Raw genomic sequence first — 19,135 nt, 5'->3', positions numbered from 1 at the left:
CTTGGTCTTGCACTTGGAGTAGCATGAGTGATGAATAAATAGAGGTGATATTCTTGCTTCATTGATATTGTTGCTTAAAGCATTTTCTAAAATTTGCTTTAAAATTGATGTCACTATTAGTACTTTGTGAGGTCTTTACAGCATTCAGCCTTCCATATTTTTAATTCAAAATGGTATCACTGAGCTGAACAGCCCTTCCCATGGCATAAGAATGATGGTAGCTGTTTTCCAGAGCTAAATCCACATTCAAAGTAGGAATTTTTGCTGCCATTCAGGAGAACCAGAGAATGTACCGTGAGGTCTGAGGGCCATCTCAAAGCAGAGATTCCAAAACCCTTGGGAGCCACAATGGTGCTGTTGACATAAAGGCACAAACTGTAAAATGGAAAACACTTGTTGTTTTGTCAGGTTTTATTTTATCTTATTTTTTAAAGATTTTTATTTATTTATTGGACAGAGACACAGGGAGAGGGAGAACCCAAGCAGGGGGAGTGGGAGAGGGAGAAACAGGCTTCCCGCTGAGCAGGCAGCTGGATGCGGGGATCCCACAACCCCGGGATCATGACCTGAGCCCAAGGCAGATGCCCAACAACTGAGCCACCCAGGCATCCCTTGTCAGCTTTTAAAAAAACTATAAAACCATCTTTGCTTTGGACTGTGATGCTTCACCAATTATTGCCTCAGTCATGACTGTGCTCCAAGGTTCAGCCTCAAGTGTCTTGGTTTCAGTGGAAAAGCTTTAAAATCAGCGTTCATAACTGAGGAATATTTTGTCAGCAGGATCTCAAACTTGGTAGACAAGACAATTCCTAGACTGTCACATGTTCGCCAGAATGACCTAGCTAGGAGAGAGTGGAATTTTGGATAAAGGCGCTATGATCCCTCTGAAAAATGCCCTTTGCTTGTGTCTAGAGAGCAAAAGAGGATAAATGAGGGAACCAGAGTAACAGCAGCCACTGAAGATAGGTGAAACTGGTACCTTGTTTTCTGTTCTCTGGTTTTGCAGTTGGCCAAAATCATCTCAGGATTCCAGAATTACCCAGTGGGATGATAAGTTTCTAAATCACTTGGTTATAGGGAGGAATAGTCACTCAGCAAGCTTTCCCTGAGCATCTAGTCTGGGGAATAAAAAAGTTATTACAGTAACATAAGAAGGGTGATTAAATCAACTGTGGTTGCAGGTCAGCCTAACTTTTCCAAATGAGATCCTGGATTTCAACTGCTTTTCATTTGGGTTGCCCCTATGTTTGCCGCCATGCCTCTAGCCGCCAGGAAGCACCAGAGCTCCTTCCGTCTTGCTTCTTAACCTATCTGTGCCTGGGTGAACTTGGGTCTCTCCAGATCATAAGCTCATTGAAGGTTATTAATCTTCTAAATAGCCACTAATGCCATTGTGGTTGGTAGGAGCAGGGCATGAGGACAGAGCACATCTGCCAAATCCTTGGTAGGTAGATGTCTGTTCCAAATTTAGTGAGGAGTAGAGCTCTGGACTGAGCCTAAGAAGAAGGCGGGGTTAGTCCACTTCTGCCTCTTTCTGGTATCACCCTAAAGAGCCCGTTTGTTCTGAGCCATTAGCTTTTTCATCTAAAAATGAAATCATTGAACCAAAAAAAAAAAAAAAATTTTTTTTTCAGACCAGAAAGTTTTATTAAACTAGCCTGTTGAATTTTTCAAACAGCAGTACGCTACCTCTCCCTTCCTGGAGAATCACTAGATCCCATATCTTTAAAATTCTCAAATTCTGAGTTTCTATATTTGCTTATATCTGTGACAAACAATTACAATTTAGCTAAAGCACTCCTGAAGAGAATTGCAGTGACAGAAGATACCACTTTAATGAATTATGTTGTAAATTTCTCTATTAGCAGTTTCTGTGGCCAAATGTTAAATTTTTAAATAGCATTTTAAATTCTAAATGAATTAAAATTTCTTGTTCCTCCTGAACTTATGCAATGAATGCATTTTAACTGTTAGATAAATAGACATCTAAATCAGAAATCACCCTAGGCAGTTGAGTTTTCATACCCTTGGAAACTTGTTTCTAGTTTCTTTTTGGTTTGGGGTTTTTTGGGGGGGAGGGTGGTAGTGGTTTGGTACATTTTATTTAATTTGGTTCAGACATTTTTTCCCTTAAACATTTGTTTTAAAAAAAAAAATGATCCTCCCTCTAAGATTGGCTTAAAGTCTAAATCTGGAAATGAGACCTATTTGAGCTATGACATTAACCTTCTCCACACTCTGAAGCTGATGCCAGAAGCTGTTCTCAACTTCTGTTCCCTCTTGCATTGCATGTTCTGTTCCCTTCGTCACCCACCGCATGTTCTGCAGATGCTCACCTTTACTAATGTTTGCATATGACGCTGCCAAGCTGAATGACCTTTTTCTAACCTCATTAAAGTAGTTGTATGATGCAGGTCTGTTCTGTCATTACCTAAGTAGTCAATAAATCTTACTGTTTTTATCATTGTTGGGAATTTCAAATGAACAATAAAAACCCATAGCAAAATTATATTTTATCCCATATGGATGGAAGGATTCATTTAAATAACTTAAGCCATTGGAAATGATAGTGGGGATAAAAGTTTTATTTAAACTTTAAGAGTACTTGGTATTTATAAAGCATTTTTCCTTTTAAAAATATATTCCACACCTCTTAGAAAATAAAAAAAACAAATTCCTCTGTCGTTTTGTATGACAGAAAACCGATTTCTTGAGTGGTCTAAAGATTGAGAAAATTTTTGAATAAATATTTTCTCTTTCAGATAGCTTAGCATTAACAATAGAGTTTCTCAGCATACTATATCCCAAGTTTCCGTAGAAGGCATTTAGAAATACATCTGCATTTAAATTGTCACCAAAAGCCTAGAATTGCGCTGGAAAAAAAAAAATGAAGACAAAATCTAAAAGAAGAGCAAACCATTTGATATATAGGTGTTGTTATTCTTTATAGGATATCAATAACAAAGACTGTTTGGAGGCGCTAGAGAAGGTGAGGGTAGCAGGAAGGACAGTGGGGGTGGAGGAGGGTGAAGGGTTGGGAGAGAGTGCACCAGGAGCTCAGCACCAGGAGCTCAAGCAGAGAAACTCACTGAGTTGTGAGCCACACTCCCTTCTGTTCCACAGAGGACCACCTTGCAATGCCTTCGTGTTACTTCTGTGTTTGCTTTGCAGTCAAGGTGTCATACCTTGGTGTTTATAATTTCTCTGTTTATCATCCATTTCTAATAAGTACTGATTTAATTTTTGTGGGCTTGTTTTTTTGTTTGTTTTTAAGAAAATACAAAAGGTAAAATGTACCAGAGAGGAGCCTTCTTGTAAGTATGAAGTAAAAATACTACTTTTGTAAGAAGAGCTAATGAATATCAATGGGGAAATACCATAAAGCTTAGATAAATATTTAATTTTATAAGCATTTGAATTTTGTTTGTCATTGCAGTCTAATAGGGTAAAAACAATAAATTATTCATGGACCCAAATGATTAATTATGAAGATGTAATATCCAGCTTTTAATAAACAGACTAGTTTTATATGTATAAACTGCTTTATTTCACAAATAATTTTTAAAATACCAAGAAATCTTTTGCTTTTAATATTTGTTAAAGTAATTCAGGTCTCAATTATACAAATTTATTACATATTAATGTAATACCCATATATGTAGAATATTATCCTGATACCAAGGTGGAGGAAACATAAAAAGATCATCTGTTATGTCCCACTACAGAGACTGTTACTGGGTTTATGCAGAAAGTGTACCCTGAGGAGTGAATATGTGCACATAGGCCCCTCCGTATATACCGTATACACCGGGATTACTTTGAGGTATTTGGGGCTTCAAAAGGAAGAAAGTACAATGACTTATTTTGAAAGTTAATTGTATCTAAAACACATTAAATACCTATATATCACGTTAAATAAACATTTTTACTTTACTGTTTTTACAGCCTTTTGACCAAGGAAGAATTCAGAAAATTTTCCATGCTATATGCAGCCGACTTCACACACTTAACAGATTCTCTTCTAAAGCTGCTAAATACTGATGAGAAATATCTAACTATGATAACTCTTATGATTCTTATTAAAACTATATGGTAGAGTGCCCTGTTTTGTTGGCTAGTAAAAGTTTCTGGTACACAAGTTGTAAAGATGGCCAGATGACGAAGTCTTCAGAATCATGTCTTGCATATTTGTGCTGGTATACAAAGATTCTAGATTCAATTCAATTCAAAGTATTCTAGATTCAATTATATATGTTGTGTTTCTTTTAGCTCTTGATATGACTAGCACTTGGGTCCCTTCATTATTTTTTCCCCAAATAAGGGAATTCAAGTAACATAAATATAGATTTCTTAGCAATATTTGATCCCTCTTAGTGATCTGTATACATTTTTAGTTAAATACCTTGGAAACATGGTTGAAAAAAGAAAATCTCTATTTCTTACAATTATTTCTATACCTAAAGATGTCAGTTCACTTTTCAGATTGATATTGAAATTGAGGAAATATGTTTGTAATTTTAAAATTCAAATTGTTTTGAAACCTTGAAGTGGAATTTGAACTTTTAAAATGAGATAGCTATCTTAGTTTCCTAAAACTGACCACTACTTTAACATTTATATGTGTAAGATTGACAACTAAAAATAATATGTCACCATGTATATTAATTTAATTAGCAGATACAAGATTGAAATAACAGTACAGGTTTGTGTTAAGTAAATATTAACAGATTGATAATGTTAGAAACCACATAATCCTCTAAGGATACGTATTCATATGTCTGTGCGTGTGCGTGTGCGTGTGTGTGTGTGTGTGTGTGTGTAATTCAGAAACAAGTGGGTAATATCTGTCTCTTGTCCTTGCTCCTACTCTAACTAGGGTCACTTTAACCCACAGGCTGGTCACCCTCCCTAACCCCTTTGCTAATGAGTGGTGGTCCTGCCCCCCTGGCTGGCAGGCCCACCCTTCTTCAGCAAGCTGCTGCCCAGGGAAATGTCACTTTATTATCAATGCTGCTTAATGAAGAAGGACTGGACATTAATTACTCCTGTGAAGATGGCCATTCTGCCTTGTATTCTGCTGCTAAGAATGGACATACAGGTAAAGATGGCAAGATCTTATCTTTTGCAAAAGGATGGGGAGTCAAAAGCACTGGTAACCATTGCCATGAGCAAAAGGTTCTTTTGGTTTTGATTTTCTCTTACAGGTAGTAGTGGATGATTTTTTTTTTTTTTTGCATGATTTAACGATTTTGTAAATATTGTTTAAAAAAAAAAAGTCCAAACTATAGTTTTGTAAAAATGTAAAATTTCAGGGACACCTGGGTGGCTCAGTCTGTTGAGCAACCGATTTTTTATTTCCCCTCAGGTCATGATCTGAGGGTTGTGAGATCAACCCCCCGTTGGGCTCCACGCTCAACGCAGGGTCTGCCCAAGATTTGCTCTCTTTCCTTTCCCTCTGCCTTCCCATGCTCACTCACTCACTCTCAAATAAATAAAAATCTCTTTTTAAAGTAGATTTTATTGCAGCTAGCAAAAAGTGATCTTTGTTTTATGCACAATGATATGTATTGTGTATGTCAAAATTTGGGGTCTAGTACTATGATGCACATTTTAGAAGGAAGCCTTCCATCTATAATCACTTTAGTCAGGACAAAATAGCTCTAATTTGTCTGTTAGAATACCTGTGTGTGAAAGTCAAAGTGACCGGGCTTAACACAACACATGCTCCAGTGAGGGCAAGTTTTAGAAGTTAGAGAAGGTCATGGGTCTGAAACTGTTCTGTCATTGGAACAATTTATAGTTATTTGGATTTTTTTAAAGAGAACTGAGGAGTTGTACAGCTACAAACAACATATTGATGAAGTCTGGGAATTATTCTTGTTTCTCAAGTCTTGTGGTCAAATTTGCTAAAACATATGGTTGTGCAGAAAAAGATAATTTGCCGGCAAATTCAGAATCAAATAGCATTGCTCATATAAGCTGCGTGATTGTTGAGTACTTTGGAGAAGTTTTCAGAGCTTCACTGTGTTCAAGTGGACTAATTGGAAGAATCTAGTGAGCTAAGAAGATAGCTTATGATTTTAAAAGTACTTTTGGATTCTTCTTTACTTCAAAAGCCCTGTGGGAATTTTCTTTAATGTCGAGAAATTAAATCTGGTAAATAGCATGAGGAACCCGAGTCCTAGATGATATTTATGCCAGAGTCAGGTGACTTTATGTGGGTTTACCTTACCCATGGAATTATGAGTAGGATGACCATCACATGGAAGTGTTTCAAAGGTTAATTATCACAAAGTAAGAATTTAACTCTTTAAATACAAAGAATGGTATTTCAATTCGGCAAGTAGATTTTTTTCTCTACCCAATAACGTTATCTCCTGGTATAGACTTGTGGAAAAATCTGGTTGAACTTTTTTTTTTTTTTAAGATTTTATTTATTTATTTGACAGAGAGAGTGATCACAAGCAGGCAGAGAGGCAGGCAGAGAGAGAGGAGGAAGCAGGCTCCCTGCTGAGCAGAGAGCCCGATGTGGGGCTAGATCCCAGGACCCTGAGATCATGACCTGAGCCGAAGGCAGAGGCTTAACCCACTGAGCCACCCAGGCACCCCAACATTTTCTGATATATAACAATCTTATCTCTCATCAGCAACTCTTCCCAAAGTAACACACACACACACACACACACACAGAGTCTTACCTAGTTGGTGAGTCTGGGGCGTTAGCATCTTCTGGAAAAGAGGCTACTTTTCTCTGTAAATAGCTTGCGGGGTCTCATATGCACCATGCTAGAATTGTCAGGTGGACTGCGCACGGGAGAGGTCCTTTGGGTTTAGCATCTATGTAGAGCTTGTTTAGAATTTGGCTCACCATAACTCTAAATGGGGAATTTAAATGGCTTTCTATTAAAATCCACAGACTGTGTGAGATTGCTGCTGAATGCAGAAGCCCAAGTCAATGCTGCTGATAAAAATGGCTTCACACCCTTGTGTGCTGCAGCTGCTCAGGGACATTTCAAGTAAGTGGTGCTCTGAATTCTTCCTTTTCCCCCCAGTGAAAAGAGTCTCTATAATCTGCACACATATTTCAGTTCTGGCTGAATGTGTAAGCTAGTGCTTAAAATCCACTGGCAAATAAATTCACTAAATATATTTGAAGATTTAAATGAGAAGTAGGATCCTAAATTTGTTCTTCTTCTTTAAAGGGGAATAGTTGTGTATGAGGAACGTGAAGAAGAGAAATGGGTTGTGTGTCGACCTCACGTGAATGAACTTGCTTCTGAAGAAAATCGATTTATTGTCTATCAGCATATATGCAGTGATACATACACTATTAAAGACTGTAATTCACTGTTAACCACCCCCCCAACACAAGAAAGCTTTTTTACTTGTGATGGCATTAAAAGCAAATTCTAGAATTAGATCAATTACGAGAATCTTAACTTCCGAGTGGCACTTCATTCAGTATTAAATCCCAGTGTATTCACCTTGTTTTATCATCTTAAAAAATTGAAGCAGAAACTTTTCATACTAAAAGTAATTAGAGCACAAACCCAAAAGAACCTACCAACTGAAATATGTGTAAGTTTATCAGTGATTTCTTCAGGACCCTCCCAAGTCTGTTGAACACAGACACGGTTTTTTAAAATTAAGAGTCATGGTTTAATAAAATAGAATGCCACTAAGCTACCTGCTTTCTCTTCCTGTGCTGAAATGTCCTGTAGGGAATGCAAGCTGTTTATCTAACTATCCTGATAGAAACTTTTTTTTTTTTAAGTTTTTTAAACTTTAAATTCAATTAACATATGATGTATTAAGAGATTCAGATGTAGAGTTCAGTGATTCATCAGTCTTATGTAACCCCCAGTGCTCATTACATCACGTGCCCTCATTAATACCCATCACCCAGTTACCCCATCCCCCCACGTCCCTTCCAGCAACCCTCAGTTTGTTTCCTATGATTAACAGTCTCTTATAGTTGGTCTCCCTCTCTGATTTTGTCTTTTTAAATTTTTTTCCTTCCTTCCCCTATGATCCTCTGTTTTCTTATATTTCACGTAGGAAAAAAAAATTCACGTATGAGTGAGATCATATGATAATTGTCTTTCTCTGGTTGACTTATTTCATTCAGCATAATATGCTCTAGTTCCATCCTCGTCATTGCAAATGGCAATGTGGCTGTTGTGGACATTGTTGCTGTAAACACTGGGGAACAGCTGCCCCTTCAGATCACATTTGTATCTTTGGGGTAAATCCCTAGTGTGATTGCTGGGTCATAAGGTCACTCTATTCTCAGCTTTTTGAGGACCCTCCATACTTTTCCCAGAGTGGCTGCACCAGCTTGCATTCCAACCAGTGGTGTAAGAGGGTTCCTCTTTCTCTTCATCGTTGCCAACATCTATCATTTCCTGACTTGTTAATATTAGCTATCTGATAGAAATATTCTTAACATACTTCATAATTCCTATAATACAGGTTTTAAGATTCACACTAATGTTATTGATTCTAATTGTCACGTTTTAAATATTCAAAATGCATCTTTTTCAAAATGCATCTGTTTTTTTCTGTGTGTCTGTTGCAGACCTCGTGAGTGTATTGTTGAGGACCATAGATACTGTATCTATGTCCTGAATCCTCCAGAAGGGATTTCTTCATCAGGCCTAGGCTTTTACATTTATTGTCACCCAGCAATGAGTAGTGCCACTTACTTGAAAAATCTTAGAGTACTAGGAATGCAGGCATGGCTTGCTTTGTCAAAAAGAAGAACCCTGAAAAAGAAAAAAAAGAAAAAGAAGTACCCTGGGGGCACCTGGGTAGCTCAGTGGGTTGAGGCCTCTGTCTTCAGCTCAGGTCTTGATCCCAGGGTCCTGGGATCGAGCCCTGCATCGGGCTCTCTGCTCAGCAGGGAGCCTGCTTCCTCCTTTCTGTCTGCCTGCTTCTCTGCCTACTTCTGATCTCCGTGTGTCAAATAAATAAATAAAAATCTTAAAAAAAAAAAAAAGAACCCTGGGCATTGATTAGTTTAAATATATATGAGATGCAAACACATATCAATATGAAACTTTTTAAAAATATATATATAAACCAAAAGTTTTCAAGAAAAGTCAGGGGGAAAAAAAGCATATACCTGAAGTGAGAAAATGAAGATGTTGTAAATTGCTTCTTAATTTGATTATGATTCAACCTACTTTTCTCCACTTATTTGCATCTCATTTTACAAGCACTTTGCACAAATGCCACAGAGTCTTGAATTCACCTGTTTCTTTCCTCCTTGATTCTCAGAGTTGTGAGTTTATGCTTAGCCATCTTTTTTCCTTGTAAATAGCCCCCTTTCAGGAGACAGGATAGCCTCTGCTATGTGCTCTCCCCAAGGCAGCCCTTTGCTCAGCCTCCCTTCTGCCTTTTATAGTGGAGGCACATGGTGCCCTGCTGTCTGAGCTATTTATAATTATTTTCTCAAGTGAAAAATCTCAAAATGACTCCGCAGTCTGACTTTTTTCAAGGTTTAAGCTATTTTGAACCACAAATAATATGTATGTCACATATATATAAGTTCACAGTTAAGCCATTCATCCCAATTAGTTAAATACATTGCAAGTACTCCACGTTTACAAGTTGGTTACAGAAAAGTGTCAAAACACTTGATCAATGCTGCTGTCTTAAATTTCCATAGACGTAATTAAATTTGTGTTAAAATATATCTTCTAGCCTTGCTACAAAACCGTATCCATATAATAAGACCCACAGTAGTTGATACATATATAAGTGAAAACAGTTGATATGATAAGATACAGAATTGCTTTAGCATTATTTCCTTGGTTTAATATCTGGGTCAGGTCTTTCCGAAATCAAACCAGTTTTAGTCTGATTAATTGTAATCTTGTGTTTAGGTGTGTAGAATTATTAATTGCATACGATGCCAACATTAATCATGCTGCTGATGAAGGACAGACACCTCTATACCTGGCCTGTAAAAATGGAAATAAAGAGTGTATCAAACACTTATTAGAAGCCGGAACAGACCGCAGTGTAAAAACCAGAGTAAGTACCAGTTTTGGGGGGTTGGGGGTTTGTCCTATAATTTACCCTGTCTGCCAACTCTGTAGCTAGAACAAAATATATTAAAATAGAGGTTGCTTTGTTTTTCTTTGCTTTTAGGCTATCAAATACGGACGGTGTCTGACCTCTGACTTCTGTTGGAGTGTCTGCTATGAAAAGCCTTGTCCGTTAGCCTAACCAGTTCTTTATCCTCTGAATCTCAAATTATTCATCTGTAAAAGAGAAAAATGAGTACCTGCATCCTGGCTATTTTCCGAATCAGGGGAGATAATAGAAGTGTAAATTTTTAATCATTCGACAAGTATTACCTGAGCACCAGCTGTCCTCGGGACAGGAGAGGCAGCAGCAAATCAAGCAGTTCTGTCCTCATGGATCTTACATCCTCATGGGACGGGAGGGGTGACCATAGGCAAGTAAGTAAACAGATAGTGGCTGGATGTTTTAAAGATCGGAGTGCCTGGGCTGGGGGAGTTCCTTCAGTTGGTGGGGAAAGTCTTCATTGAAAATGTGACATTTGGGCCAAGACCTGATAGAAGCCAGGATGTGGGCCATGAAGAGATGTGGGGAGCAGTGTGCCAGGCTGGAGGTGGAGAGCTCTGGTACCCTCAGGGCACCTCAGGCAGGCCAGTGTGGCCAGAGGCAGCCACAGAAGGTCTTGTGGGCCACGGCGAGCACTTGGAATAAGGCCTTTGGATGGATGGTTTTGAAGAGAGCAAGGACATGAACTGACTCATTTTTATAAGAGCCACTTTGGCTGCAGACTTGAGAATAAAATGTAGGTGGGACAGAGCAGCTGCAAGGGAGACCCATAGGAATCTGTTGTTTTAATCCAGGGAAAAAGTAATAGTGGTTTGGATCAAGGTTGAGGGATAGAAATGGTGGTAAATTGTCCGATTCTGGATATATTTTCAAAATGTCTATTTTATAGAAGAGCTGCAGAAGGATCCCCTGTTGCGGTGGTGGCAGTAACCGGGATCTAAAATTGCTGTGTAATAGCTGAGAGATTAGGCTCTGGAATCAGACCTGTGAGGCTCAAACCATCCCTTCACAAGGCTGTGTGAGCTTAGGCAAATTATGTTACTTTGCTGTGCCTCGGTTGACCCCTCTACAAAATGAGTCTAATAATGGTAGCCGTGGTTAGGGTTATTCAAGTGAAATGAGGTAATCTGTATAACATAGTTGGTATGGTGCCTGGGAACTGTAAGCAGTGAACAGATGGTCAGATGTTTGTGACAAGGTAGTGCCCCATTGCCGGAGGAGAGTTAGCTGTGCTCGCTCTTCCCCCTATGACTGATGTTTGTTGTTGTAAGATTGTGTAGCACCTCATAGAGTTCAGCGTCATTGTCTAATTTGCCCCAGAACTGGAAGCACTATATACAGAAATCCACCGTGGACCCCAAATCGCTGTTGACTGCATCCCACACAGCGCTGATGTCCCCTGTACAAGGTGCACAGAAAAAGTCAGTGATTTTGAAAGTGAAAACAGTTAGAGTCTGATGCATGGAAGAGTCCTTGGATAACGCTTCTGGTTCAGCCACGCACAAATGCATTTGAATTAAAACTTCTCAGTTAGCCTTCCCAAATTTGTCTCCATCAACCTGTTGTGAAACACTTGAAGACCAGGAGATCCACCCTGTGCACACTGACATGCATTTCTCAGAGGGTTCCCTCTCTGGGCTGGGGGAGTTAAGGAGCGTCCATCACCTTTATTATTCTGGGAAGCTGCAAAAACAAAAAATAAGGTAATTCCTGAGCTCAGTGAAGTGTGGATCATGATGGAAGCTCATGCTTCCATCATAGGAAACGTCCTTAAAATTTCCCAGGACAAAAAGGCACATTTTCTATTTTATAGGTCACCCTTAGATACTGGATTGCTGTTGTATTTATGGTTTGTTTTTTTTTAATGACAAGTATACTCCTTAGTCCCCATTGATTATTTAACCCATCCTCCCCCCACCCCCCTACCTCTGGTAATCATCAATTTGTTAATTAAGACTCTGTTTCTTGAGTGTTTTTTCCTTCTGTGTTTTTTTTTCATAAATTACACCTATGAGTGAAATCGTAAGGTTCTTGTCTTTCTCTGACTGACTGACTTCACTAAGCATTATATTCTCAAGTTCCAGCCATTTTGTTGCAAATGGCAACATTATTCTTTTTTATGGCTGAAAAATATTCCATTATATAATAGATTATATATCTCACATCTTCTTTTTTTTTTTTTTTTTAAAGAATTTATTTATTTGACAGAGAGAGATCACAAGTAGGCAGAGAGGCAGGCAGAGAGAGAGAGAGGAGGAAGCAGGCTCCCCGCTGATCAGAGAGCCCGACATGGGACTCGATCCCAGGACGCTGGGATCATGACCTGAGCCGAAGGCAGTGGCTTAACCCACTGAGCCACCCAGGCGCCCCTCACATCTTCTTTATTCATCAATCGGTGGATGCTTCGGCTTCTTCCATATCTTGATAATTATAAACAATGCTGCTATAGACATAAGGGTGCATGCATCACTGTGAATTAGTGCTTTTGTATTCTTTGGGAAAATATCCAGTAGTGTGATTGCTGGGTCATAGGTTAGTTCTATTTTTAACTTTTTGAGGAAACTTCATGCTGTTTTCCATAGCACCTGCATCAGATGGTGGATTTTCTTAAATAATTTACTAAAAGAGAACCAACAATTAATGTTATAACCAGGGATATAAGCCAAGTATAAACATTTTCCATTGAGTCCTATTGCTAGAGCTTTTTTTTAAAAAAAATCCTTTTTGCTTATTTTTTAAGAATCTGAGAAAATAGCCCAATGTTATACTTACTCATTTAGTTTATACAGTTTAAGAAATCTGTGATATAACACATATTAATATAAAATTTTACCTTATATATAAAAAGTGAATGAATTTCACATTACCAAACTGAATGAAAAGTAAGTAGTGCAGCATAAAAATAAAAATGTAAGTCACGTCCTGTAAGAGAATACAGAAGTCCATGCTCTGAAGCTACTTGTTGATGAACTGAACAAAATAATTGCAACAATAGAGTCTCCAAAGTACAGAGGAAAACAGTATATTTGATAGAGGAACTTAAGGGAATAATTATTTCCTATGATTTTTAATAAGAAACCAAAGGGGGAATGGAAAATTGAAAGTTTTTCAGGAATGATTACACAGCCTTTGTAATGTAAAAATAGGAAAAATTCAAGAGGTTTGACTAGGGAAGGTCAGGAGCACTTACACTCACTCCAGTGCCTGATTAAGGCTTACCGAAGTGAAGTCTAAGCTCAACAAAGTCTAAGCCGTGAAATGCTTTGCCTAGCAGGAGTGTATGCCCTGAGAATTCTAGGGTATTCCATTTACTGCCTAGCCATGGTCTTGTCTTAGCCGAGTCGACTTCACTGGTGTGAAGTACAGAACCAGAAAAAAACCCACTTCATCAAGAGACAGCTTTAGCAAATGATCAGAGACCTCCTCTAAATGTACACTGTTACCACTTACTGTCTTTCCTTGTCTTCTACCCTGTTACTTGTTTTTAAAAATGTGCTTTCGTTCACTTAAAGATACTTAATATAGCAATATGAAATACCCTGTGAAAAAAAGTTGGCCAAAAAGGAAAATAAAGTAAAAAATACAAATCAACAAAATAATTCTGCTCTTTTATGAAAGTCTTAAAACTGTAATGAAGACTGGTACCTGAGTGGAAGGAAGACCCTTGAGAGATGGAAAGGTTTTCTCTGGAAAAGTGCTTGTCAAACTTCTGAATGTCTGAATCCCCCGGAGGGCTGCTGAGGTCCCAGATCGCTGGGCCTCCCCTCCAGAGTTTTTCATTCAATTGGTCTGGGTGGAGGCTGAACAACTCTCATTTCTAGCAAGTTCCCAGGTGCTGCTGCTGCTGCTGCTGGTCTGGTGACCACCCTTGAGAACCACTGCCCTAGAAGAGAGGTCTGAATTTACTCTGTCAACAAGCTAAGTGGATAATGAAGACCTCACAGTAACATTCTAGAGAATGGGCCCAATAATTTTAGTTGGAACATTTTCTAAGCTTGCATTTATGTTTCCAACCACAATCAGAGAGCTCTCAACAGAGGTCCGTAGACATTTCACAAAGGGAAATTTGCCTTGCTTTTCCTATATGCCCACCTTTTCCATATTACCTAGATTTTTTTCCTTCAAGAATCACTGGCATAAAATTTTAAGATCACCAGTTAGGACTCTGCCTCGTATGTAAAACTGGCTTATAGCCGCATTCATTTAGTACATTACTAATAGTACTGTACTTGGATATAAATATTGAAAAATCTTCATGCTAAAGTTCATTCTTTTTTGTACTATTAAACTCCAAATGGCTAACCGTTAAGTGGAAATTCTTACAGAAGAGCGAACATGAGTCATAGCAGTGGGAATTACGGTAATTGACAGAGGTCTGAGAACTTGACTTAGCTCATCAATGATATTCAGGATTGGAATGCCTGCTTTCCCCTGCTCACTGGTTCATGCCCAAGAACATTGAGAGGTGAACTTTAAATAAGACTGTTCTCAACACTAATGTTGTAATCAACCCTTTTCTTCCTGGTCATTTTATCTTTAGGATGGCTGGACACCAGTTCACGCAGCTGTGGATGCTGGTAATGTGGACAGCCTCAAGCTTCTTATGTACCATAGAGCACCATCTCGGAGAAACTCTTTGCATGAAGAGGAACCCGAGTCAGGTGTCTTTGACTTGGATCAAGGAGAAGAGAGTCCTGAAGGCACATCCAAGCCTGTCATTCCTGCAGACCTCATTAACCACGCTGACCGAGAAGGCTGGACGGCTGCCCATATTGCTGCTTCAAAAGGTTTTAAGGTGTGTCTGGTAGCAGCTGGCGTCATTACCTGGTCGTAATTTGATGAGTGACACAGTTGTCTGCTATTGACTCAGTGTATTTCAGTGGAATGATTGGAGATTGAGTGATACCATTGCAGGAGACAGTCAACTACCCATATGAACTGACCTTTTTCCTGACCAGTAGTACTTACAGTCACCTTTTTTTTTTTTTTTTTTTTTTTAAAGATTTTATTTATTTGACAGAGAGAGAGAAATCACAAGTAGGCAGAGAGGGAGGCAGAGAGAGAGGGGAGGAAGCAGGATCCCTGTGGAGCAGAGAGCCCGATGCGGGGCTCGATCCCAGGACCTGAGATCATGACCTGAGCTGAAGGCAGAGGCTTTTACCCACTGAGCCACCCAGGCGCCCCTTTACAGTCACCTTTATAGAAGACTTCTTTTTTTATTTGTGAGGAAAGAGAGTAAGAGGACGTGCACAAGCAGGGGAAGGGGCAAAAGGAGAGGGAGAAGCAGACTGTGGGGCTTAATCCCAGGCCCCTGAGATCATGACCCCAGCTGACATCCTGTGCTTAAGTGATTGAGCCACCCAGTCACCCTGAGACTTCTATAAAAATCATACTTGGAGTTTGTTAGCAAATGTGGGAGTAATTTCAGACATTTTTTTTTTCTTAATCTTATGTAAAATTAAGAGAAGGAGTTTGGTGTTGATTTAGTCAACTGGAATGTTTGATTCATGGACCAAGGCCATGGTACCGGTTAGAGGGAGGGCCAGGATGGAAATACTTGCTCTCAACTCTGAACTACCTCACTTACACTCTTGCTGGGCTGTTTTACTGGTCGATAAGTGGTCTCAAGATTTCACTCATCAGTTTGAGTAGAAAATGATTCTGATTATTAAGGAAATAGTAGGCCATTCCCTCGTGCTTTTTTTCTGTTTTGATCAGTTTAGCAATAATGTACTTCAGCAATAAAAAACTTTCAGGAAGCTCCCGAGTGCAAGCACTGTGTAAGCTGACATCTGCCCGATTGTTTACACGAGCAACGAACTGCTAGTTCAGTGGCAAGAGAACAGGGTACAAGACAAGTGTAGACAAGAGAACACAACAAATTAAAATAAGGGTAATGGACCTGCGGTTGGAACAGTATGAAAATGCAAATTTTATTTTATTTTTTGAAAAAAGAGAATGTACCTGTTTCAGAGAGCAGAGTCACAGGGATCTTAGGCCCAGAAATGGCCCTTTCAGGAGGCAATGGAAGCGATTTTGGCCTTGCAGAGTAGGTTACATTCGCCACTTCTCGTTGGGATTGGCAAGTAGGTGAGATTGAGCCCCAGGAGGAACAGAGCCTGGAAGGAGAGAGATGGGCAGCAGCACCGGCTAAGCTGATGAGAGTGAGAGTGAGAAGTAAGACAGAACTGGGGGTTTCATAGGACTGCATGGGCGTCAGTGACGTTTTAAGGAATTGGGACTTTATTTACTGGTCAGAGTAAAGCCACTGAAATGTTTTGTACAAAGGAGCAAAACAATCAATTCTATAGGTCGAATGATTAATTTAGCAATAACATATAGAAGATTGAGAGTTATGAAAAAATGGGTGGCAGGAAGATAGAGTAGGTGAAAGATGGAGAGAGTGGCAGAAATAATGAGACCTTACAGACCAGAAGTGTCCCTCGGGTTGCAGACAGATTGGATGCAGAAGACGGAGCTGACAAGAAGGGGTGCTGTGACGTTCCCAGAAAGAGAAGAGAAGAGGCGTCATTGTGATCAAGAAGACGGAACGTGGGTTTAGACGTGCTGGATTTAAGTGCTGAGGTGTTCATCCAGATGGAGATATCTGGGAATAGCTAGAAATTGCATTTGGAGCTCTTGGTTGGGTAACTTCCTATTATTATGACCTAGAACAGAAGCTGTTCATTTTGGACTTTTTTTTTTTTTTTTTTTAATGAGCAAAAGGCATGATTTAGTTAAATGTGGAGGTTTTGCTTTTTAGTAGTTTGCTCCCATTTTGCCCTTTAACAAAAAAGTACAAAAACTTTGTGAGCTTGATATACGTGTCTTGCTTTGAATGGGATGCAATATGTATGTAGGAGACAGAGGTGAGAGCTGTGGAAAGTTTACACTGGAAAACGTACGGTTAATCTAAGACTGTGAATCTCATTTGGTGGTAGAAGGGTACGTTGAAAGAGTTCTTTTCAACCTGTTCTACCCCTCAAGAAAATCTCTGAGTGTGAGGCAAGATGTTACTGATAGGAGTGGGTTGTGTACACTCAACCTGGAAGCCAAAAAATTAAAAAAATTAAAAAAAAAAAAAAAAGAAGCATCACTGATCTAGACTGTTCAGCTGCTGAGCGTCTCATGCTCTGCAGAAGAGAAAGTGCTGCCAAGGTGGGTTACCCTGAAGTGTAGGGCACTTGTGTTGCTGCTTAGCAATTATGATTATGAACTTAATTATGAACTCCTTCTTGGTCCTGGTGCCTTTTTTTTTTCTTAAATTTTTTTTTTAATTTATTTATTTGTCAGAGAGAGAGAGCGCGAGCGAGAACACAGGCAAACAGGATGGCAGGTAGAGGCAGAGGGAGAAGCAGGCTCCCTGCTGAGCAAGGAGCCCCGATGGCAGGACTCGATCCCAGGATGCTGGGATCATGACCTGAGCTGAAGGCAGCTGCTTAACCAACTGAGCCACCCAGGCGTCCCTTTCTTAAAGATTTTATTTATTTATTTGACAGACAGAGATCACAAGTAGGCTGAGAGGCAGGCAGAGAGAGAGGGGAGGAAGCGGGCGTCCTGCTAAGCAGAGAGCCTGATGCGGAACTTGATTCCAGGACCCTGGGATCATGACCTGAGCCGAAGGCAGAGGCTTAACCCACTGAGCCACCCAGGTGCCCCCCTGATGCCTTTTTGTAATCAAGGATGGTATCTTCATGGATCCTCAGGCCCTGGGCCCACATAGATGCTCTGTCATTGTTGAGTAAAGGGAAATACGACCATTTTCTCTCATAGAAAATGACTCTCCCTGTATCTTGTTTAAGAGGCATAAGATAAATTTTGGACAAGAAAAGAGAGATTTTTAAAAGTGATCATGGCTGACAGCTTTGGCACACTGCTGAGTAAAATCATAGATTAAAATAACAGATTTTTTTTTTTTTAAGGCCCAGAATGAATACTTTATCTTCCAGGCTAGCCTCTTCATTTTATGATTAGGACATTTAAACCCTGGAGGGAGTAATAGAGAGAAGTTGGGAATGAAGCCCAGATTGCCTGATTTCATTATCTTCACCCTGTACCTGCTGCCTTCCTTCCTAGTCAAGGGTACTGGAAAGTTCTTCTGCGTCATTTGCCTAATACAGGGTTCATATCCTGGCTGACATAGTTCTCCAGAGAGCTAATCCATTTACAACTAAGTTCCTCAGACTAATTTTCTGGGGGAAAAAAAAAATTTTATAATTCTGAGTTAATTGTTTTGTGGGTGAAAAATTCTACCCTGACCACAAGCCGAGCTTAAAAAAAAAAAAAATGAGTGTTTCTTCTCTGCCCAGCAGCATCTCTGTGTCCGACCTACATAAGACTGCGATACATCATTACTTGTTTCCACGTGTTTTTCAATAAAAAATTGTGATCTCAGAGCTCGAAGGTATATAGCTTATTGAGACCAACCTCCTCATTTCGTAGATGAAAAATCAAGTCTCAGAGAATAGTGTAAGAAATTCCCCAAGGTCAGTTCCTGGAAGATCAGATTCCCAAATCTGCTTCTCCCACTCTAGTCTTGGTCTTTCTCCCAGTACACAAGTCACCAGTTAGTGTTTGGGAAAAGGAGTGCCTCTCTCTAAAGCCGGCCTGTGACTTATCGTCGAGGGCAAACCTTTGTTTTCATCACCGTGTGACTAGGAAGAAGAGTTTCTTAGTGAAACTCCGTTGAATCATGAGACCCCTGACATGCCAGGTTAGTGCAGTAGAAGCATTAGGGAGATTTTCTGAATTTGATATCTCTGTTGTTGCAGCTCTCGTACAAAGAGAGTCTCTATTTCGGAGGGTTGTGTGTGTTTTTGGCTGCAGGACTAGACTATAATTCCAGTCTATGTGCTATGACCAAAGCTGGTGGCTTCCTCACTCAGGCTCTAACGCAGTCTCTCTGGGTTCACGTGTTGATTATTTCATGCAGACTCCCGCCTCTGCTTTCAGACCCTGCCTTATCCTCACTTCGCCTATTTCAGGGACCAGGCTTTCTCTTTGTTTTTCTGGCTTTTCTCTTTTGTTTAATCATAGCAAC

General features: G+C 39.6%; 1 protein-coding gene across 3 annotated transcripts in view; it reads left to right on the top strand.

Annotated features, from left to right (window-relative positions):
* The window catches only part of CTTNBP2 (cortactin binding protein 2), a 151,294-nt gene that overhangs the window by 77,153 nt on the left and 55,006 nt on the right, over positions 1-19,135 (top strand). For all 3 annotated transcript variants that reach the window (XM_044246440.1, XM_044246442.1, XM_044246441.1), the window contains 4 exons: positions 4,895-5,098; positions 6,917-7,016; positions 9,888-10,038; positions 14,636-14,890. In XM_044246440.1, the coding sequence (XP_044102375.1) occupies positions 4,895-5,098; positions 6,917-7,016; positions 9,888-10,038; positions 14,636-14,890 (710 nt within the window). The remainder of the gene's footprint in view (positions 1-4,894; positions 5,099-6,916; positions 7,017-9,887; positions 10,039-14,635; positions 14,891-19,135) is intronic.

The sequence above is a fragment of the Neovison vison genome, chromosome 4, assembly GCF_020171115.1.
Source record: "Neovison vison isolate M4711 chromosome 4, ASM_NN_V1, whole genome shotgun sequence".
NCBI classification, from domain to species: domain Eukaryota; kingdom Metazoa; phylum Chordata; class Mammalia; order Carnivora; family Mustelidae; genus Neogale; species Neogale vison.
This window is presented reverse-complemented; position numbering and strand designations above follow the sequence as displayed.